This window comes from Ambystoma mexicanum, chromosome 7p (assembly GCF_040938575.1).
Source record: "Ambystoma mexicanum isolate Mex_15411 chromosome 7p, UKY_AmexF1_1, whole genome shotgun sequence".
NCBI classification, from domain to species: domain Eukaryota; kingdom Metazoa; phylum Chordata; class Amphibia; order Caudata; family Ambystomatidae; genus Ambystoma; species Ambystoma mexicanum.
Genome location: NC_090939.1, coordinates 256353518 through 256377482, shown reverse-complemented (window position 1 = coordinate 256377482; position 23965 = coordinate 256353518). Strand labels below are relative to the sequence as shown.

Sequence of the window (23965 nt, the reverse complement as noted above, 5' to 3'; positions counted from 1 at the left end):
TAGGACACTGTAACAAATAAGAGACAGTTGTAGGTTTGGCTGGACAGTGAACCAAACGAATTAAGCACACCTGTGAGAGTCTGGAATCTGCACCCAAAACCACGAGGGACTGGGACACTGAAACAGAGGGGAGAGAGTTGCAAACTTGGCAGGAGAGTGAACCAAGTGGATGAGACACAACGTTGACAGACTGGGATTCACACCCACCAGTGAAACATAAGTTGAAAGCCACGATGGTCTGAAACCCGATAGAGGCAATTACATATTTGAAGAAAGGGTCAAGAGCCCTAAGGCTGAAGACAGAGGAATTCTATACTAATAGGACGCATGAACTGTGAGCTAAACAGTTCCTCACACGTCATTCAGAGACTGAACATATGAAAGAAGCTAGGTGAAAGGAGTGCATCCCTAAGATTGCAACACTTTATTGACAGCGAAACTGGGAACTTTTCAGTTGTTTGAAAACAGAGAACACCTTTTCCTTTAAGAGATCAACCCTGCACACTTATATTATTTTGTTAATGTTGGGGACATAGGTAGACTTGTGAAACGACAGCGACAGACATTTTGGTTTCCGATTTCCTGGAAACTTCATTTGTTTTCTTTGAGGCAGAGAAACCCCTCTTAGCTTTAGGGAAACAGGCATTTTCCAACCCACTTAAGAAAAGTCTATATCCAGAATTATGCCACCATTGAGTCTTACTTCAGCACCCTTACATCAGCCACTGCACAAATATACTTGAGTGGTTCAGGCTTATACTAAGAGTTGGAGCCCTGTGTCCCAAGTGCAGGTCTTCTGAAGTCCTACCTTGGGTGGACTTTGGAAAACTTCCTTATACATAACCCTTTCCTAAATTCAAAAGATTTAATATTTGTTATTTGGCCTCTCCTAGGAAAATTTGGTGCGTGAAATAAGAAAACTATCCAAGTTTTACCACTAAGACACAATAGTCTTGGGCACCTTTCGTGGGCAATTGAATTTTAAATAGATCTAGCATTTTAACAGTTTCTACTAATTACTATTCTAAGACCCAACAGCACTAGTTTACCATGAGGTACATTCAGCCTGCAGCTAAATTTCCTTCTACTTTGGATCAAACAGATCCCGCTGATTTTTCTCATCACCTTTGCCATTTGACAGATTCAAGTATGTTATAAATTGTATAAGCTGTACGTAGCAATACTATTACAGTAAGCAACAACTAAAAGTTGAACCAAGATCTCCATTGTTAATGAGGGTTTACCCAGAGTACCTTTGCAGATTTTGCATAATTTATGCACAACCCTATGCGCCGAGAGTCTTGATTTGAACTGGGCCCCCAGCACCTGCCTGTACTTGCTAAAATCTTCTGCAGAGAATTACAAAACGCACCAGTAGTTGCCTTTACTTGATTCCAGTTTGGCTTAGATGGTATGTTTAAAAGAATCCAACCGCTCTAATAACGTTGCCTGCAATTGCAAAAAATCACACCGTTTTCTGGCTAGGTGTGGCTTTTACTTCAGTAATCTAATGCATGAAATCATTTTCCAGAATACAGACATGTCAAGGGTAAAATAGTGTGTTACGGGTGTGAATGATGCACCCCACTTGAGATGCTTTCCATCTGAAACAGGAACATTCTTAAAGTTTGTTTCCAGGTCTCATATCCAATTTTTGTCATATTTGAATTTAACAGGGCTGTCATTTTGCATCCTCTTGTGTACGCCAATTAGGTGCTATGGTCAAGAATATATTGCGTTGAAAAGGAATGGACAAAGAGATAAGATTGGGGGATGGGGAGGGTTCAGGAGTAACAATCCGTGTAAGCAATAACTTCCACTGCTTTTCTGTGGCTGTGCGTTGCTAGGCTTCGCCGATTTGTCTAATCACCTTATAATTATGTTATAATTTTTTGTAAATATCTTGTAAGTATTGTGAAAGTATATGCTGTTTTTTCCTGTTTTGCTGCATACTATGTCATTGTCACCTAAGAAATGGGCCCAGATGCCTTTGGGCCAGGCACGCTGTAGAAATAAATAAGTACAAATACAAATGCACGTTAGTCCACATACAGACCCACTCAAAAGGGGACTCATGAACGGTACAACCCGGTGCAGTTCAGTTCATTTCAAACTAGCAAGTGTTTTACATCCTAGTGGGCATTAAAGATGCAAGGTTCTCAAAAAACAGGCCTAAGATACAATGTGTGTTACCCCAGAGCCCCAAATGTAGCATCTAATAAAAATATCAATGGGCAGAAAAAAGACATACTGTGCAATTGTGTCAATGGTGCACTGGTAATAGGGTGCTGCATGTGGTCCCTAAGGAGTAGACCATTCATCCCCTGCCAAGGGCACCTCGTCCATAATAGGCGACAGGGTGCCAACCAGCCACAACCACTGCTCATTCTGGATGAGCAGAGTCAGCCCAGTGAAAACACTGAGTCCTCGAGTAGCTACTTGCTGCAGCTGAGGGAGCCCTCCTGGGCTGGGTTGAACTGGCAAAGGGAAACCGTTTCCCTGTGACAGTTTTGTTCTACAGGGCGCATGTCCAATGGACCATGTAAGGCCAGGGGTGTTTTGCTTCCACAGCCTTTCATGGCCCAAAGGAGAGGCAGACTGAGGCACTGGACCTCTGAACATGCATAGGGGACACTCCTGCGCCTCTCTGCACATTGATGGTATGGTGCATTGTGGACCGAGCACTCCAGCACCTCTGTGATTGTGCAGGAAGCACTTTGTGTTGCCTAGTCCTTTTCTTTTGCATGGAAGCTGGAGGGCCCTTGCCATGGGAGGCAGCGAGGAGCAGAATCCGGACCAAGGCTGAAGGAAAGAGCAGACTATGTATGACACATATTACTTACCCAGTAATCTTTCTGTGAATTGTATCCACTTAAAATCACATGCTTTGCATAGTCCACCATTCAATGGTGGACTCAAAGTATTGCATATGTTTTTCCAATTAGATAAATGGGTGTGCACAGGACCGTTCCCATCACAACCTTCCTATCCTACAATTACCCATTGTCCCTCACGCATTGACGTCCCCAAATTGATTGTTTTTCTGTCATGACGCAAGGGGGGGGAGAAAGGGAAGTGGATAAAATAAAAAAGATCAGATTTTTGCTTGCCACCCTCTGCACACCTGGACTGACTGATGGGGCATGGCTGACCTGGAAATTAAATACAGTCATTAATACATTATTATTCATAACTCAGACCTTCCTGTATCCCCTTTAAAATATTAATTCTCAAAGTGCAGGGCAGCTATTCGAGAACAGGTCTGTCAGGGACATCGAGGGGGTGCAGGCCAGGCTGGGGGTGGAGGTCATTTCCATATTTGAATACCCCACATTTGAAGGGGTTGCTGATGGACTTCCGTTGGGATGGGAAATTGTGTTGAACGCACACAGACATGAAAAGGAAGTGTGGTCCACCCGAATAGGGGCAGAAATTTCAGAAGACACTTGGGAAAAGGTGTATAACAACATTTTCCACAGTAACCTCTTTAACTCAACGATAGAGCACCATTTTAAGATGCTCCATGGGTGGCATTTGGATCCTCTCAGATTGTTGATAATTTAGAGAATTGTGTCCCCACTATGTCCCAGGGGGTGTGGGGCAGAGGGCGCCCTACATCACATGTGGTGGTCGTGCTCCAAGATTCAGATATTCTGGAAGGAACTCCTTAACCCGATTGAAGAGGTGGTGGGGGTCCCTCTAGCGCTCGATCGATCGATCCACTGCTTCTTCTACTAGGTATCCCAGAGGAGCATGAGGATCAGGAGACTTCCTAGAATGTGGGATGCAATGATACGAGCGAGGGGTTTGCCAGAGGCCCAGAAGTGGGAAAAGTGGGGTTCCTTCCTCAAAAGTTGACTGGATGGCTAAGTTGTGGGACACATTCCTAATGGAGAAGTTGGCGGCGATGGTTAACGACACCATGGGGAACTTGCACCAGGATTGGGGCATGTTTATTTTGAAACACGCTTACGAGAGGCCGGCACACCGTTCTTGGTTAATGGGGGCCGGAGATGGTGGGGGAATGTGCAGAGCTGGCGCTACAGAATAAGGTTTGCTGCCCAGATAGTGAAAATAAACGGTGGGTTCGGAAATGTGCCCAGAGTGGGGAAGGTGATCAACGGGATCCCTGCCCGGGGGAGGGAGAGAGGGAAGTAATTCACCAAGGATACCTCTATGTCGATTTTGAGAGCTTGCTGTGACTTATGTGACCTGTAGAGCTATTGTTGGGGAGGGAGGTAGTGGGAGAGCAACGAGGGGATGTTTTAACAAGAGGAGAAGGGAGATTCTACCAATTGCTGTAACCCTCATGAAAATGTTAATAAAAACGAGTTTAAAAAAGAAAAAATTAATTCTCTAGTTACCACTGCCTTTGCTAAGAGCTGAAAGGCTCTCGTGTTAATTCTCTGCTCCTTCTACTTCTTGATCTCATTCCTTAACTACGGAGTCTCTTTTGCTTATGTATTGATTTGTCTCCGGTTTGCTTGGTTTTGTAGAGGGGGGAAATCAGTGTTTTCACCTTCAAAACGCTTAGACCGCTCCCACAACGTCGAAGAAAGGTTTCCGTCGCCCTCTGAAAAGCCCTCCGGTAGTTCAGAAGTGCCCTTAGATGAAGGGGGCAGTTCCTGGCTACTCTTGTGCTTTTTCGGCGTTTCTATAGCTTTTTGTGCGGTATTCGATGTTTGTTTCGTCGTCCGCTTACGTTTGTCTTCGGAACCAATTCTCACCAGGCTCTCTACAACGAGTTTGTCAGTAGAGGGCTCTGGTGTCGACGTTGCCTGCGTTATGCGTTGTTCCTCGATGGCCGCTCTATGGAGCGTTATGTCGGATGATTTTGAGGTAGCGCCCGTGTTTGATGAAAGCCCAATCGCTGGTCGCGGCTGCGTTTGCGGGTGGGGCTTGAGACCCTTACGGTCTGAGGTAGACGCCGGAGTGCCCTGCATCCCCTTCGGCGCTGATGGATCCTTCGTCTTCGACGAAGAAGAGCCGTGGGTTGTGTGCTTAGGCCTATGGGGTCTATGTGCGTCCTTGTCGCCGGGGTGTTCATCCCCTTAAGCAGGGCGTGAGCCGAGCCCGTCGGGGCCGGGGACGGACGTCGAGGAGCGCGAGCGCTCCTTCTGGGGGTTAATGACTTCCGTAACGGACGTCGATTTATCACCCTCCTCGTCACTTTCTGTAACAGCGGCGGCGGGTGAGGAAACTGACTTCGACATAGCGTAGTCCGCCCACCTCTTAACTTTTCGTTCTTTAAGAGTTCTTGGTTTCAAGAGCTTACAGGCCGCGCAGCTGTCCTCCTTATGATCGAGGGGCAAGCAACGATTACAGAGCTTGTGTTTATCCTTCCAAGTGTATTTGCCCCTACAGCGTGGGCAAAACTTAAAAGGTGTCCTCTCCATAGCTGAGGCAATAATAACTGGTGATAACAACCCCAAGGGAAAGATAGGGGAGAAAGAAAGACATTCTCAAAGAGAAGATAAAAGTTCGAACCCCCACTCTCCCTACTGTATGTTGGCTGGCGAGGCCAGGCCACGTGTTCGGCAGCGCCGAAGGATCTCCTCCGTCTCTTCCCCTCCGTCGAAAACTTGCTCGGCGGAGAAACAGCTTCACAGCTATCGAGGGGAGGGATCTTTAACAATATAATAAGTATAATTAAGGACCGAGGTCCGTAGTAAGTATTTGCAATGTCTCTCTAGGAGCTCCGCGTAAGGTGACCAGAAGCTGGGCGGAAAAAAACAATCTGAGGGACCTCGACGCGTGAGGGATTGAGGGTACAACGCACGTCACTATAGGGATAGTGTTACAGACACGCCTTGTCGACGTCCCCTTTTTCGACTACGAAAAACAAAATGCAATACTCTGCAGTGACCACTGGATGTCGGACCTATGCACAGCATGTGATTCTAAGCAGATTAACAAACATCAGAAACATGTTTACATCTGTGAAACATTGAAACACTGTTTTGCTGCTTGCTCACCAATAGACATAAAACTGCATGCAGCGCTAACACTGGCACCGCCTTCCGCACTGCTGGTAGCATCTCGCGCCACCTTTACTCGCTCCTCTTCAACAGCCTAACGGCAACCGTGTTGTGCCCTAGCTGTATGAAGCTTCCGACAAGGCCTGTTGATCAACGCTAGACATACGCTCATGTCTGCAAGTCCTTATCTCTTAGATTGAGACGCCTCTGAAGGACCACGTGATGAACAGCTTTCGGGGATTATATCTTCTGAAAAATGCAGCGCGCAAGTTCGTTTTGTTAATGTTAGCTGCCCGCACGCAGCCAACCCCAAAAACAGCCGATAGTACTTTTTACATAAAGTTCTTCAATAACTCCTATGGATAAAGTCTGCTTCAAACTCCAGTGACAACTTTTTAAAAGAGCTCAATACCCTTCGACTACTTTTCCCTTTCTCAAAGGCAACTATACACAATTTTATAATCCCAGCACTTATTTCAGTCCTGCTGGAAACTTCTGACGTCTTTTCTCAAAAAACTCCTACTCTGTTAACCTTTAAATTGACTTTTCTTAGCTTCTTTACACGTGTTTTCTCAGGAACTCTGGTAGTTGTGACCTTTTGTTGAGGCTTGACACTCCTCAGCCAAACAACACTGACAGTTATCCCCACCATCTTGGAAAAAGGACTACTCCAGCCTCCTACATAGCTAATGTTAAGGAAAAAATAAGTTTTTCCAATCGCTTCATACTTAACAGACTCTGACCCCTGCACCTCACCTGCGCCTCACGCATCTCGTGTACCCAGAACCTTTTCTTAGCTTTAATGCACAGGGGGAACCCGACATTCTCTGATTCTAAGCAAGAAGGCAGGGCAAGCGCATGTGATTCTAATCATATACAAGCCACAGAAAAAAGATTAATGGGTAAATATTTGTCTTTGGGGGCTTGTGAATCTGCTTAGATTCACATGCTTTTCATAGATTAGGAATGAGTATCTGAGTAAGGTGGTGGGTTAACAGCGCAGACTGTATAGAAAAGATGTTGAAGTACCACTTGATCCGGAGGCGCTGTTGCACGACATGGTGGACTAGACGGTGTATCTGCCTCGCTCCCCTCTGACATCAATGGAGCGGGGTCTGATAAACCCACAAATCCTGTATTTTGGAGCTTTCCTGGCAGTAATCTAGAGCGGAAGGAGTGGGGCACAGGGTGTGGGGCTGAGGGCAGGCACTGATCAGGAGATATGCACCCATGAACGAGCCGCTAGGGTGGTGGCGTTGCATTAGTCGCAATGGCAGGGCCTAGCAGCCACAAAGAGAGGCCGCTGTGACCATGAGGGCCAGCAGGAGCTCCCCCGGACTGACAAGTTACTGTGCTGAGCAGCCTGCACCGCAGCACCTGACCCTTGGGGTGTAGCTGGAGACAACACAAGAGGTGGGTGGCCTCTGGGGGGGGGCGTGCCCTGGGGCTTTGCGACGTAGACAAAGGTGGAGGGGTGGCAGGCTGTGCACCACCTGCAGAATGGAACAGTGTCAGAGGAAGAGGCGATATGAGCAGGCCCCACACTTGAAGCAGGCAGTGGGGGAGTTAGGAGAGAAAGGGGCCACCGCAGCATTGTGGATCACTGGCAGCAACCTACCCAAGGCGGAGTACGGACCAGGAGGGGGCCCGCTGCACACAGCCGGTTAACACAGCCAGTTAAAAATAAGCATTGGAGTGGGCGACAGCACACAGAATGGAGAGGGGGCAGAAATTGCATTTGCAGGCAAAGATGGACCCTTTCACGACTCCCATGACGGCAACCACAAGCAATACGGAGAGCAGCAAGCAAATGGTAGCAGACACAACCTAGCCAATGTCTTCCACAGATGATCACTTGCTCGCAATAAAGGGCTCCAAGTCCACCTTGGAAAATAAAACAGACGCAGTGGGGGCCGAGATGAGCTTTTTACGCCAAGACCTGCAGAAAGTATCTGCGAGACTGGGAGAAGCGGAGCAGAGGATCTGAGGTTGAGGAGGCACTACAGAGCCCATGGAAAAGGACATCCAGTACCTGAAAAATAAGACAAAATCTTTGGTGGAGAGGGTAGAAGATGCAGGGCGGAAGGCCCGCTGCAACATCAGGACATTAGGCCCTCCAGAGAAAATAGAGGGCCCTTCCGTGGAACTGTATCTCCAAACGTGGCTGAAAGAATGGATGGGACCATCAGGTCTCGTAATTTTTCCCAGTGGAGATGGCCCACAGAATTCCAAGCAGGGGGGCAGTTCGGGCCACCCACCCTACACAGGTTATCGTAAAACATTTAAACTACAGGGGCCGCGACACGATTCTGTAGGTCACAAAGAAAGAGGGGCACTTCAGGTGAAATGGGCCAAAGTTAGTGTATTCAGACTTCCCTAGAGCAGTGCAGAAGGCCCGCCACTCATTCGAAGCGGTCAGGATAAGGCCACGAGAAGCTGAGATCAAGTACGCTATGCTCTTCCCGGCCACACTCAAAGTGGTGGGTCCTAGGAGTGCATTTATTCAGAATCCGGCGGAGGCCTGGGACTGGATGGACGGTGAGGGCCACTGCCAGCAGAACCCTCCTCGAGAAGACGAGGGACACACCCTGAAAGGAAATGTATAAGGGGGACAGACATTTTACATTGAATCAGCCAGAGATGAAGGCAAAATGACCAGCTGTATTTCAGAGTAAGCTCAGCCATGTGCTATTTAGTTAGAGCGGAGCTCGAAAGAAACTGTTGGCACACACACCCGGATTGCCACCCGAGAGTGACAGCGATCACTGCTTGATTCATTGTTATGGGACGACAGATGCTACTGGTTGGGGGGGGAAGATTTTGGGAGGGGGGCAGTTTGGGGTTGTTTAGAATTCTATTACGGTTATTCCAGTATGACCAAAGGAAAAAGGGGAGAAGTTAAGAACAGCCATAGGGAGGAACTGTGGGCCTGTCCAGGGAAAATGTGATAGGTAGATAAGAACAGAATGGCAGGGTCAGTTAGATCGACGCACAGAGTTGTAGGTCTTGAAATGTTAACGGGCTCCTGGATGAAATTGAGAGGTCTGGTCTCTAATTTCTTGGCGGCCGACAAGACAGAAATGGTGCTGCTTCAGGAGACACATGTTGGGGTCGTCCTGCTCCTTTCTGGGACTGACAAAGTATGCAGTGGTACAGCATGCAAGCTGCTCTAGTGGCTCTAGGGTAGTGTCCATTTTAGTTAGGATGGCGAATCCGCTGGAGGTGCTTCACGTAGAGAGACCAGAGAGACAGATTCATTCTCTTGAGGTAGGGGGACACATTGTTTGTATAATCAATGTCTATGCACCACCTACTCTTCAGGTGGAGACGTTTCAGTGGGTACACCCCTTACTGGCTAAATATGGTGGGGAAAACGACAATAGTGGGAGACTTTAATGGCAGCACAGCCGGGGATAGAATGCCCTATGCGGGTGTAACCGCAGGTCCCTCCACAAAACTCCAAACATTGATGGATGCCACAGGGTTGAGAGACGTCTGGCGGGGAACGGGGGTTTTCATTCTACTCCAATGTGCATTCTTCCTTCTCTAGAATTGATTATATGCTCCTCCCAAACACAATTCTGGGCCGGGTGCAGAAGGCCAAATTCCTCCCGAGGGATATTTCAGACCACGCCTCTTTGATCATTAGCATACACAGGAAAGAGCAGGCAGATGGGGCGACTAGAAGCTAAATTCATTTCATCTTAAAAATGAGAGGATAGCGGACGCCCTCCGTGGGGGGACAGAAGATGATTTCCTACAGAATGCCAAAATGGTAGACCGCAGGTCCACGTTGTGAGAAGCATATAAGTGGTCTTAAGGAGGAAAGCGATGCAGGATATAAAAGATAGCACCATCAAGATCATAGGGAAAGGCTGGAACAGCTAGAATTGGAGGCAGCGGCGGCAGAAGCACTCCATGGAAGACAGCAAGAGAAACTCAGCTAAGATCACAGATCTATACAGAACCGTGGCCCAAGACAAAGCCAGGGATGCCGCTATAGAAAGGTTGCAAAGAGAAATTATATGGGGGGAACAACATCCAGAGAATAGTGTTGTAGCCATTTTTATTTTATTACACGCTGAAAACCAAGTTGGCATCAGGGCATTCGAAGGAAATAACCAAAAAGACTGAAATTAAAAGACCGAATGGCAAATTTCACCGAAATTCGATCAAATATGCCATTCAAACCCATTATAGCAAACAAGGGGAACGGGAGTTGCGGGGGTGTCCCTCGCGCACCATGTCGCTATAAAGGGAATGAGGTTTGCAGAGGTGTCCCTTGCGTAAATCAATAATAAAAAAAAGAATTAAAACATTTTTTATTTTTTTTAAAAGGACCATACAGTGCTGTGTTTTAGTTTTTAGTTTATAGGCAGGGAAGAACAAGTTATTTATCAACTGGTAACGTTCTTTCGATTGGATGTTCCTCCAACCTATTCCTCATGTAGGACACGTAATGTCCACAGCTGTGCTGCTTCGGAAATGTTTTCGGCAGAGGGCGTCCTGCATCGATGGCATTGGGTCGATGTCATTTGAAGGCCTCCTGCAGGTTGGGAGAGCAATGAGGAATACTTTGGTGAACATCCAGTCGAAAGAACGTTACCAGTTGGTAAGTATATTCTCCAAATGGATTGTGTCCTCCAACGTATTCCTCATCTATGAAAGCAGTGTCCATGAGTGGAGGATGGAGAAGAATTTATACATGGAACAAGTTACTTACCTGTAACTGTTCTCCAGCATGGGTCTGCCATGGATTCACATGCTCATGAATATTCCCCGTCGTCAGGCTGGGAATCCTCGGTATAGCAAAAAAATCAGTATCAGTTTCGTTTCTGATCTGTCTTTCTTAGTAGTAACCAATCACTGGTCTCTGGGTCATACTGCCCCCAGCCAATGACTGCCCTCTCCCTAAGCCCCGCCTCTGGCAGCCATCTTCAGATTTGGTAGCACGCAAAGTGGCAGTATGACCAAGTGAAAAGCTGCAGAGGGGTAGGAGGGAGGGTTCGCATGTGAATCCATGCCAGACCCATGCTGGAGAACAGTTACAGGTAAGTAACTTGTTCCTTCTCCAGCATGGGGTCTGGCATGGATTCACATGCTCATGAATATAAGAATACATAGCAGTACACACGTGCACAACCAACGGGAGGTGGCAAAGGCTCAACATTAAGCATTACATCAAAAACTCAACATTAAGCAATTCGTACCTCCTCACCAGGCTCACCTTAGGCGAACAGGTTGCGCAACACCGCTTGGCCGACCCTGGACTCCTCCCTGGAATCCCGGTTGACGCAGTACAATCTCGTGAAGGTGTGCGTCGACCTCCACGTAGCAGCCCTGCAGATGTCCAGCAGGGGCACACCAGACAAGAACGCAGTGGTAGCAGCGATAGCTCTGGTCGAATGGGCTCTCGGGCGGCCAGGCAACGGCCGGTTTGCCAACTGATGACAGTGCATGATGCAGCCGGAGAGCCATCTGGAAATGGAAGCCTTCGAGAGAGCCTTCCCTTGGTTCACAGGTCCAAAGTTCACAAATAGCTGTGATGTCTTCCGAAAACTTTGTGCGGTCCACGTAGAACTTCAGGGCTCTAGCCACATCCAGCGAGTGCAAAGTCCTCTCGGCCGGTGTCAAAGTCGACGGGAAGAAAACGGGTAACAGCAAGGGCTCGGTTGAGGTGGAAGTCCGACGGCACCTTGGGCATAAAGGAGGGGTGCGTCCTCAGCACCACCCTTGTGTCGTGAAAAGTCAAGTGTGGAGGCTTGGGCCTGGATCTCTCCCACTCGTCGTGCGGAGGTGATGGCCATAAGAAACGCAGTCTTCCACGACAGGAACTTCAACCGTGTCGAATGCAGGGGCTCGAATGGCGCCCCCATGAGCCTGGTCAGCACCACGTTGAGCTCACACGCCGGGGCAGGGGCGTTCACCGGCGGGAACCATCGGAACAGTCCCTTCATAAATTCCTTCACCAGGCGATGGGACCACAAGGACGCCCGACCTGTGGTTCTGGTGTATCGGGAGATCGCAGCCAGATGTATCTTGATGGAGGCGTCAGCCAGTCCAGCCTTGGCCAGCGACAGTAGGTATGGCAGCACTTGAGGGGCCGTAATCCGTAGAGGGTTAATCTTCTGTGCACGGCACCAGACAGAGAACCTCTTCCACTTATGTCCATAGCACTTGAGAGTTGAGGACGCCCTGGCCTTTGCAAGGACCTCTCTTCAGTCAGCCGGGATATCGTACCCTCCAAACTCTAGTGCTGCAGGAGCCAGGCCTGCAAGTTCAGCGACTCCGGATCGTGATGAAGTATGGCGCCTCCTTCTCTGGAGAGAAGATCCGCGTCCGTCCGCAGCTTGACTGGTGGGGACGCTGAAAAGTCCAGAAGGTCCGGGAACCAGATCTGCCTCGGCCACGCCGGTGAGACGAGAATCATCCTGCACCGGGACCTCTTGAGCTGGTTGACGAGTCGGAGCAGCAACGGCAACGGAGGGAACGCATATAGGAACAGGCCGTCCCAGGGGAACGAGAAAGCATCGCCCATGCTCCTCGGCTGTGGAAACCTGCTGGCGAACCTCTGTCACTTGAAGTTTGTCGCCGTCGCGAACAGATCGATCTGCGGTTTTCCCCATCGTCGGAAGAGTCGATCCACTTGATCCTGACGTAGTTCCCACTCGTGGCACGAGCGCAGCTCCCTGCTGAGTCGGTAATGGTGTTCTTTATCCCTGCCAGATGAAAGGGCACTAGAAACATCCCTTTAGCGACGGCCCAATGCCACAGATCCTGGGCTTCCTTGGAGAGGGCTGGGGGATCTGGTTCCTCCCTGCTTCCGGATGTAGAACATCGTGGTGGTGTTGTCGGTGAAGATTCTCACCACCTTGCCCTTGAGGGACGGGAGAAAGGACATGAGGGCCCAGAACACGGCACGGAGCTCCAGGATGTTGATGTGGAGCGTCTTCTCCTCCGAGAGCCAAAGGCCTCTCGCATGAAGTTCTCCGGTGTGCGCTCCCCACCCTTCCAGGAAGGCCTCTGTCGTCACCGTTATCTGGTGGGATGGGGTCTGAAAGTCTGTGCCCACCGTCAGATAAGCGCGGGTGCCCCACAACCGGATCGCTCGTCGGAAGGTCTCTGAGTGGGATCCTGTCCTCGAAGCTGCCCGTCGATTGGACCCGTCGAGGAACTCTTGCAGAGGGCGCATCCAAACCCTGCACAGGCGCACGAGATACATGCAGGAGGACATCATCCCGAGGAGGGACTTGATGGACCTCACCCTGGCCACGTCCGTGGCCAGCAGACGCTGCACCTTGCCCAGGATGGCCTTCATCCTTTCCTCCGACGGCGAGGCCAGATGCGCCACTGTGTCGAGCTTGGCTCCCAGAAACGGTGCGACTTGCGACGGGACGAGGTGGGATTTGGGAAAAGTTGATGGAGAATCCCAGGTCCGTGAGCAGCTGGACGGTCTTCGCTGTGTAATCTACGGCAAGCTCCCTTGTCCTTGCTCGGATGTGCCAGTCGTCCAGGTAAGGGTAGACGTGGATCCCCTGTAAGCACAGACGCGCCGCCACCGGTGCGAGGCACTTGGTGAACACCCTGGGTGCCGACTTCAATCCGAACGGGATGGCCTTTAACTGGTAGTGCCGTCCTTGGACCACGAAACTGAGGAAATTTCGGTGTCCTTTTAGAATGGGGATGTGGAAGTACGCATCCTCCAAATCCAACGACGACAGGAAATTGCCCTCCTCCAGCTGTCCCAGCACGTGCTGGAGGGCGACCATCCGGAACTTCTGTGCCTTGATGTACTTGTTCAGTCGTCGCAGGTCCAGGATGGGGCGCCATCCTCCTGTCTTCTTTTTCACAAGGAAGTACCTTGAGTATACTCCGGAGCCTCTTCGGGACGAAATTGATGGCACCTTTTTTGAGCATCGCCCTTACCTCCAATAGCAGTTGAGGGACATGATTTTCCTTCCTGGCCACGGGTGGAATGCGGGGGCACTTTTTTAGAAATTCGAGGGCGTGCCCCTGGGCCAGGGCGTCCAGCACCCAACGGTCGGTGGAGATGGACTCCCACACACTGACGAACTTCGCCAGCCGGCCTCCCACCGGGGTGCTTCGGTGGGGGCCCGACACCGCTGTCGGTTCAATCTTGCTTGGAGGATGCCTTGCCGCCTTGGCCTCCCTGGCGACGACGGCGGGGTCCACCCGACTTGCCTTGTCCTCTATAGGCTTCCTGCGACGAGAAGCGGACCGCTTAGCGGTACGTAGAGGAGCCACCGCCGAATCCCTTGGAGGCACCCTGCTTGCCTCCGGTGCTCCGAAAGGACGGCCTTCGTTGCCGGGGAACGCCTAGGGCCCTAGATGTCTCCATGTCTGCCTTAATGGCTTGGAGGGACTCATCCACTGTTTTCCCAAACAGATTGTTCCCGTCGAACGGCATGTCCAAAACCTTGGCTTGTACGTCCAGGCGGAAATCCGTCGCCTTGAGCCACCCTCGTCGTCTAAGGCAAACGCTGTTGCCTAGCTGGCGGAAACCGGTGTCGGCAATGTCCGTTGCCACCGTAATGGCGTGGTCCGACACCACTTCGCCTTATTGCAAGATCTCCAGGGCCTCGGCCCTCTTGTCATCCGGTAGGAAGTCCGACAGGGGGGCGATCTTGTACCATAACTCCCTGTCGTAGCAGGCTACGATCGCAAGGGCGTTGGCCGCCTTAATCGTTGTTGCCGCCGATGCCCCCCCGCTTTCTTCTTGGCCGCCGCTGAGACGACCGAGTCAGGGGTCGGTTGTGCCCTAAGGCACAAAGGAGCCGCGTCGGGGACCCGGTACTTTTTCTCGTACCGATCCCTCTTGGCAGGCGTCGTAGACTGCTTCTTGAGAAAGGGGAGACCCTCGTCCCAGATGTCATCCAGCAGAGGCACGGCGAGCACAGTCTTCCTCTTGGCCTTCCTTCTCTTCGGGGCAGAGCTGAAAAAAGCTCGGATGCCCTAGCGATCATTGCATGGAAAGATCAGATATCGTCAGGCGGGGAGGCCCGGGCTGGGGGCGATAGGAGCTCCGTCCCGTCGTCACCGTTGTCGTCGTCGGTACCTGTCGTGGCCGTGTCCGTTCCCGTGTCATCCCCAGGGACGGGGGACGTGGGTAAAGGCTGAGCAGGCCGCGAGGGCTGAAAAGGCGGGGCTGGACGGATCAGTCTTCTCTTGTTCGGGGGGCTTCCCGCCAGGCCTGGCTGCTCCGTCGACCCTGGTTCCGGTTCCTCCGTCGGTGGTAAGGGCAATCTCGTTCTTATCTCCTAACATAAGGATTGTATCGCCAACAAAATGGCCACCGAGTTATCCTGCGGCTCTGCAAGCGACGGGAGCGACGGGTGACTAGGACCCTCGCCGGTGCCGCCGTCACTCTTGTCGTCACCTTCGTCGCGATCCCTCCCGTGGGGACGGGCCTCTTCGACGCCCTCGTCGAGGCCCTCAGACTTCTACCAGCTCCTCCTCGGATGCTGTGTCCGTGTCCACAATGGCCACCGGCCCCCCCCTCTTTTTCCGCTGGGGTCCTCACGGGGGTCTTTTCGATGGGTCTGAAAGAGGCTTCCCTCCGTGGAGCCAGGGAGACTCTGGGCCCCGCGGTCGCCTCCACTGGTGTAGCCTCCACAGGCTGCGCCAGGGCCGCCGCGACTTTCTCGATAGAGGCCTTGGCAGGGTGAATCAAGGCCTTTACCACCTTGTGTGGGCCTGTGGCCTTCACCCTGGGGGGAGGGTCACCGCTTGCTCCCCCCTCGGCCGGATCCTTCGAGCTTGACCGGGGGCCTCTCCAGAAGCTTCGCCGGGTTCTCGGCCTTTCTCCGTTACGCTCACCTGGCACTCACAGGGGCGTCGATCGGACCGGGACAGCTGCGGTCTCCTCCAAGTGAAGCTTAGTGCAGAGATGACAGACTGGACTGGCCCGCCTAACCTCGTCTGCTTGACCCGTAGAAGTATTCTCCTGCAAGTGGAGAAAGGGATTTAGCCACCCGTGGATTGTGGATTCTAGTGATGGTACCGCACTGTTCTCCCCACTAATCACCTCCGATATTCCCTTTCAGTAATCTCACCTTATATTTTTGAATGATGAGCTCTCCATCCTGCGGGGAATGCAGGGGCGCGTTGATACCAGTTACTTCACTGGTTCGAAGGCCTTGGAAGAGTTCTGGATGAATATTGACTCAGAGGTTCCTGGCGAGAACCCGTAAGTATAAAGTCCAAAGAGTTCAATATGTCCGATGTTAACTCTTGTCCCATTCCCTTCTTGTGTTGCAGCTGGGTCCAAGAGAAGATTGTCTTGTGGCTGCTGATGGCGTTCAGGTAAGAGTCTGCATTACCAAACACTGTCCGGTAAAGATGCATGTATTTAACTTGTTGCTTTCTCTCTCCTAACAAGTACGGCGTAAGAAGTTGTGGGATGTTTAAGAATAATGCCTCCGGTGGTAAATCAGGTAAGTCTATGGTGGTTAAAAAGAGATTGCATTTGTTGGCTCTCTCGGCTCACCTTATATTTCTTTTGTCCCCTAAATGCTGGAGTTCGGCGAAGAAAATGATGGAAGGAGCATGGAATTGAAAGATGCTGTGAGGACTGGTGAGTATGGCGCGGCGCTGCAGCTGGCAATGCGACGCGTGCAGAAATAATGTCCTTTCCAAGTACGAAGACGTGATGGATCCGGAATCAGGTAAGGAATTAAAATAATGTCTGTGTTCTAACCTTTCCTTCTTCTTTACTCTATTTCTAGGAGCTCTGGATTTGAGGCGGGCGTGGCAGAAGACTGGATGCTGACTGCAGGCACGGTGAGCGTTACGCTGCTGGATGCAGAATAACGCGAAGCATGTGCTGCTGTTCGGGCGTGGTTTAAATAGCCTGCAAAGTAGTCCCAGTAAGAAGTTCCCCCAGAACCACACCCGAGTAAAAAATAGTCCCTGAAGTAAAGTAGTCCCATTCAGGCCTCACGTTGGCTTGGCTTCATTGCAGCATGGTCTGCATGAGGTAAGTAATGAACATGAGCCTGGTGCCTATGGCGCCAGGACTGTACCCAGACAGCCCCTAGCCGGGGCTGCTGGGCTTTTAGTAAGCACCTGGATGCCTGCTCCAGGGGCTGATGGGCTTGGTCCGGATGCCTGGGGGAAGGCATCATGACACTTTTCCCTGAGCCAGAGCGTTGGCTCGTGGTTGATGGCGCTGGAGAGGGTGCGCCCTGCCTGGCAGCTGAGGAGCCCGACCGTTCGGCACTCCCGGTGCTTGCGGACTCGCAGTGCTTTGCCTTCTATTGGGCCCCCGTTGCCGGGGCGCCCTCACAGGACTTAGAAGACTGCTCGGACTTTTTCTTCTCACCTGACGGGCTCTTTCCTTCCAGCCAGTTGGAGAGACGAAGGTTTCGGTCCCTGATGGTCCGTTCCGACATGTTCCTGCAAAACGCACAGTCCTTCTCCACATGCGTTTTGTCCTCATGAAGGCAGTAGAGACATTTTGAGTGCTCGTCCTCCTTGAACACATTCTGCAGCTGGCATCCAGAGCAAACCCCGAACAGCTTTCCGGGCGTCGAGCTTCCTTTCTCCTGGGCCATGTTCGGGTAGGCCGCAGAAACTGCTGGGATCTTCCAAGAAGCGTAACTTGGCGAAATCTTCACCCCTGAGGGGCGTAGAAAAATCCGACACAAATCCCAGTTAATCGGATGTAGAGACGGTGGAGCTTAAGGCTCTATTTGACCGAAAAATGAGAAATTCTCTTTGAAAAAGCGCGAAAACGCAGCAAAAGCTCGAGAGCTAAACACTTGAGCGTGTGGTAAAAATCTGAAGCTGGCTGCCAGAGGCGGGCTTAGGGAGAGGGCAGTCATTGGCTGGGGGCAGTATGACCCAGAGACCAGTGATTGGTTACTACTGAGAAAGACGGATCAGAAACAAAACTGATAATGATTTTTTCTTTACTGAGGATTCCTAGCCTGACGACAGGGAATATTCATGAGCATGTGAATCCATGCCAGACCCCATGCTGGAGAAACCCAATTAAATGGCAGAGTAAAGAACTGCCTTACCAAAGGCAACATCCTGTGCATGGGACGTGTCCAGGGAATAATGCTTAACAAAAGTGTGTATGGAAGACCATGTTGCAGCATCACAGATGTTCTTTACCGGTACAACCCTCTGCAGGGCTGTTGCTGTAGCCATGCCCCTGGTGGAATGAGCCTGTAAGCCCTCAGGAGGGTCCTTGAACGCCAACCTGTAGCATTCTGAAATAGTGAGGATGATCCACCTAGACAAGGTCTGATTAGAAACAGCCTGGCCTAATCGGTATCCAGTATACCCCACAAAGAGCTGGTTGTCCACTCTGATTTTGGACATTCTAGAAAGATAAAAGCTCAATGCTCTCCTAGGATTCAACCTATGGAGTCTCTCCTCATGCTTACTACGAAGTAGAGGAGGATAGGAGGTGGGGAGCACCACCTTCTGACTCAAATTAAATACTGACACTGCCTTAGGTAGGAAGGACGGTTCGAATCTCAATACAACCCTGTCCTTGTGGAACAAAGTTAAGGGTGGCCTGCAACTCGCTCACTCATCGAGCACAGGTAACTGCAACCAAGAAAACAGTCTTAAATGTCAAGAATCTCAACTGACAAGAGTGCAAAGGTTCAAACCCATCAGAAACTTTAAGACCAAATTAAGGTCCCATACTAGCACCTGAAAAGGCGACGATGGGAATACATTTGTGAGCCCTTTCAGAAATTGAGTGATCAGTGGTATCTTAAAATAGGAGCATTCCTCAGACAAGCGCTTAAAGATAGAAAGCGCTGCCAGGTAAACCTTTAATGGTTCCCCCATCTGAAGAACCCCGTGGGCCAAAGAAAGTAAGAAGGAGAGAACCTCCGGAATGGAGCACTGAAAAGGATCAACATTCTTTCCTCTGCACCAGTCGCAAAACTTAAGCCAACGACAACGATACAGGCACTAGTTGCTCGCCGCCTGGCCGAAAGCAACACCTCCATCACGTCATCCGGGAGGACCCAATCCTTATATCTCAACTGCTCACAAACCATGCGTGAAGGTTGAGAGTCTTGACCTCTGGATGGAGAACCCGACCTTCCTCTCACGAGAGAAGATCCTCTTGTGGGGAAAGACGTATTGGAGGACAGGTGGACATGTCTAGAAGGTCCGGGTACCACGCTCTCTTGGCCCAATCTGGAGCAATGAGTATCATGCGGGTCCCGAAACGTTGTAACCTCCTGAGTACTTGAAGAATGACAGGGATCCGAGGAAACGCGTAAAGAAGCAGGAATAACCAATCCACAATGAACGCGTCTCCTAGAGCTCCTCTCAGAGGAAATTCCCTCGAGCAGTACCTTTCACACTTCCGTTTGGCACCGGTCACGAACAAGTCCGCCTGCGGGGTTCCCCAAGGGGCGAAGGTCTCTAACTACTTCCGGAGCTAGTTCCCACCCATGGGACACTGCGCTCTGCCTGCTCAGAGAGTCAGCCACCATGTTCTCCTCTCCGGCCAGATAAACCGCCGCTAGCGAGATTCCTTCCTGAATTTCCCAGAACCAGAGCTGCATTGTCTCCCTGCACAGAGGGAGTGACCCTACACCTCTCTTGTGGAGGTAATGCATGGCCACCGGTTGTCCATCATTATCAGGAGATTCTTTCCCCGAACAGACGGCAGGAAAGCCTGCAGTGCTAGCCTGATTGCTCTCAGCTCCAAAAGATTGATGTGTAGTTCGGACTCCGATGGAGACAAAACACCACTGATGGTCAGACCGTTGGCATGAGACCCCCACCCCGTGAGGGAAGCGTCCGTCATTACCATTACATCCGACCACAGTTGGCAAAAAGGCTCCCCCTTCATGGAATTTTCCTCGCTGGCCCACCACAGAAGATCCTGGGAGACCTTGACCGGAACATGAAGGATATCCAACAACTTGCCTGAGAACTGGGACCGTTGAGCCCGGAGAGCCCACTGAAGGGATCGCATTCTCAGTCGAGCCTCTGGCACCATGAGCTTGACGAAGACCTTCGGTCGGAGGTCAATCCGAATGGCAGGACCCGAAACGGATAGTGCGAGCCGCCAACTGCGAACCTTGGGTATTTCTTGTGCTTGAGATGGATCGGCACCTGAAAATAAGCATCCTGCAGGTCCAATGACGCCAACCAATCCTTAAATTGGAGGGCCTGAAGGATCTGAGAAAGAGTGACCACCTTGAACTTGTCCTTCCTGAGGAACTTTTTTTCGCGTATCTTAAGTCCAAGATGGGTCTCAGTCCTTCGTCCTTCGTCCTTCTTGGGAATAAAAAAATACAGGGAATACCAACCCTAGTTCCTCTCCGCAACAGGCACTGGTTCTATAGCGCCTTTCTCTAGCAGGGCCAAAATCTCCTGCACAACAAGCGGATCAGAACCCTCAAAGAGTGCTTTCCCGGTAGATTGTCATGGGGCCGTCGTAGAAAAAGGCAGTAGCCGTGGGCCAGAGCCCACGCATCTGAAGTAATGGCTCGCCACGCTTTTAGATGTTGAGACAGCCTGCCCCCTCTACCAATGAACAATGAGACAAGGCCTCAGAGCGGTTTTGAAGCGGCTGCGGCAGTGCGCGATGGCAAAGAGGCTGCTGTGAGCAGCTTTGGCACCTCTACCTCGTCCACCACGAGGAAACTGACGTTGGCTCCTCTGACTGGCCATCCCTCTCGCCCTTCTAAATGAGGAATAGTAGCGCAAGGAACCACCCCTCCATTGCTGTACCCTAGGATGAAAAGGCAGAGGTTGTCTAACAGTTGCGCCCAAGATTTGGCAGCTACCTTGGAGATCTGCAACTTCAAGGCTCTCATCAGCCTTGCTGGTAAACAGATGAGACCCGTCAAAGGGCATGTTGAGAAGACGAGCCTGCACATCTGATGCAAACCCGGACTTCCGCAACCATGCAAACCTCTGCATCATGGTGCTCGTAGCCATGGACCTGCTGACACTATCCGTAGTGTCCAACCCAGACTGAAGGGATTCACACATGGCATCCTTGCCATCCTTCACAATAGTTAGAAAGCCATCCCTTTCTTCCCCTTCGGGAATATGCTCAGCCACTAAAGAGATGCAATTTCACAGAGTGTGCAAATACTTTGCTAAGGCACAGGTGTGTTGGCCGATTTCAATGCCACAGTCCCAGCAGAAAATACCTTAAATGCCCATCCATCCATGTGCTTATCGTCCCTATCAGGAGGGATGGTAGGGTATGCTGCCTGACCACCAAACTCTCCGGAGTGGGGTGTGTGTGGACAGGTAGCTGGGGTCGCTACTGGATGGGTGGTATTTCTTTGTTAACGACTTGTTCACCGCCAGAATGCTCTCCGGGGTGTTCCAAGTAGCAGCCACCCTCTTTTCCAACACCACATGAAATGGCAACACCGGGTCAGTGGACGGACCTTGATCCAAAACATCTGTAAGATCATCTTGATCAAATTGCACCAGCGGCCTGGACCAGCCCAGGTACTCCACAACTCTCAACATCAATCTCTGATTAGAGAAGTCGGCATGATTCCCCCGGATACGGCCTACCAAACTCCATCGCAGGGGAAGTGTCAAGGCCACTGGCATCATGCAAGGACTGACACAGATCCTCCATCCGACTCTTCAGAAATGTCACTCCGGAACACCAGGAGTACCATACGGAAGACCAAAAGGACCAACACCCTCATCGGACCTTTCTTTGACCTCATAAGTGTCCTGGAGAGACTTAAAGAAGTCGTCCCTTGGGAGAGGAGAAAACCTCTTCTCAGGTAGAGTATTCACAGACTAAGAAGCAGCCTTCCTCAGAGGGGACACAGTCACAGGGACCTCCACCGGTAAATTCGGCCCAGATGGCATTGAGGTAATAGAGAGCAACATAAATAAGGCAAATGTATGGTGACATTCATCTTGGGCAAGGACAAGAAGGGGTACTAGGCGAATAGGCAGGACCCTTCATGCAACTACCCTTCGCCTGGCCACCCAATGGACTGGGGAACTTCTGTCTCATGTCTTGTGTGCCATTGCGTGGGTGTTGCCAATCGGAATTGTAGGCTGCCTCTGAGCGTGGTGCGGCTGTCTGCAGGTCAACCAGCGTCTGGGGCTCGCTTGTGGTGAGCACAGCCTCTTCTTGTTTCTTCCCACTTGGTGGAATTGCTGGGGTAATTCCGGGAACAGTTTTGGTGGTGGTGGAAGCTACACTTCCCTTTCTTCCCACTTCTAGCAGTTGGCTTCTGATAAAAAGGATTTACAAACTAGTTCAACAGGGGGCCAGTTCTATTACTTTCTCAAAAGCAGGTACAAGGCATTCCTAACTTTCAAGAATATTGAGCTGAAGTCAGAAACTAACCCATCCATTTTTTGTAACCCATCCATCATCAAGCAAATATGTCCCTTTTCAATAAAATATCAACTTCAGCTTTCCATCAAAATAGACGACATGTTCTATGATCTAACGAAAAGGAGCAGGTATGGTGGAAGACCTTAACCAAAGACGTTAGTCACGGTTTCCTGGCTTTCTATTGAAGCCGTAAATATCCTATATCACAGACTTCTCAGTCACAGGATGTCCATAATGGTTGAGCAAAGCAAGCATCGGAAACATAACAGTTTACCAAGCTGCACGAAAAACAATTTCCACCACTGAGCTTTAAGCCCTGCGGTAAGATGGCTATTTAAATAACACATTATTATTAAAACCTTGCCTTTTCAATGTTACTTACCTATTAATAAAGCTGCATGCTTCCTGAGGGTCAGTGAACGCTTTCCATCGGGCAGTTGGTATCCCGTGTCGGTCCATAAAATCTTTTGAAAAGCTCTTACTGGCTTCGAGCTGCGCTGCTTTTGCCGTGGGACCAAAACATCTGACTCCAGCCAAGGTCAAGTCATCAACAATTCCTATGGACGCAAGATAAAAAGATGTACATTAGATCATTGCTTGCAGCACAATTGTGACTGGGCTTCGATGGGAATGGCACACCACACTTAACAGCTTCGCAGAGTCTATGATTTTAATGTATAGTGTTGAGTGGGAGAGAGCATAGGAATGCTTCTGTGCAGTTTTTCACCTCTGTATTGAAAACATTGTCATGCTGCACAATCTTCAGCAAACTTCCCAACTCCCCCCCCCGAAAGGTCTTCGGTCTTTCATCCCTCCATCCACCGCTAAAAATAATATGTTCTAACACTCCCCACCAAAACTACATCAGAACATGCATTTTTCAAAGCACAGTCCCTTTGCTTTCCAGCAGTTATGGGAACACAGCGTCCATCCTTCTATCCCTCTGGTACAGTGCCTCTATACCACTGTTGGACCCAAGATCATTATGTTGCCCTCCTTACAGGTGGTGTTAACTTCAGCCCAGAAAGAGAAGGATGTGTGGCAAGACAATCAGGAGACGGACACTCGTCATTTTCATAAGGATTCTTTCTTTTTAAGTGTTTCAACTCTTACTCTTTCCTTGATGTGTGAAGCCCTACCCAAGAGAAAAGAAGACTAAAGGGTGATTGTTAGGATGTCCTACAGAGAAATCCAAGTCAGTCGTCCAGAAAACTTACTCTAGCGTGGATTCTGTCCCCAACACTTTAATCACAATAACTTAACGAAGATTTCTTCCTAAACCCAGTAATGGTGACCAACTTCTAACTCTGCCCCCTCATGATCTCAGTCACAGGCTTCTAGGGCCTTTTCAGAGTTCAAGTCACTACAACAAGCATCCCTTTGCCTTCTCCTTTTTCGGTTGAACTATAAGTCTCTGATAGGTCTCTTCTGTATTACACTTTACCTGTGTAAGGAAGGCATGGTATCAAAGCAAGCCAGACATAAGTGATCAAAGTTCAAGGGTGATTATTAAACTGTAAAAATGGGCGAGATAAACGCCTAATCTAAATCTAAGATGGGAGCAAGCTACAACCATCAAATAATAACGCAGTCCTGGTAGAGTCTAAGCAAATAAAGACTGCCTATATTAAGCAAAACCTATTGCCAATCCTTA

At 50.3% G+C, this 23965-nt stretch overlaps 1 protein-coding gene across 3 annotated transcripts in view; it reads right to left on the bottom strand.

Annotated features, from left to right (window-relative positions):
- GART (phosphoribosylglycinamide formyltransferase, phosphoribosylglycinamide synthetase, phosphoribosylaminoimidazole synthetase) overlaps nt 1-23965 on the bottom strand; it is a 1418226-nt gene that overhangs the window by 1066004 nt on the left and 328257 nt on the right. For all 3 annotated transcript variants that reach the window (XM_069636266.1, XM_069636265.1, XM_069636267.1), the window contains exon 4: nt 22694-22868. In XM_069636266.1, coding sequence (XP_069492367.1) covers nt 22694-22868 — 175 coding nt within the window. The remainder of the gene's footprint in view (nt 1-22693; nt 22869-23965) is intronic.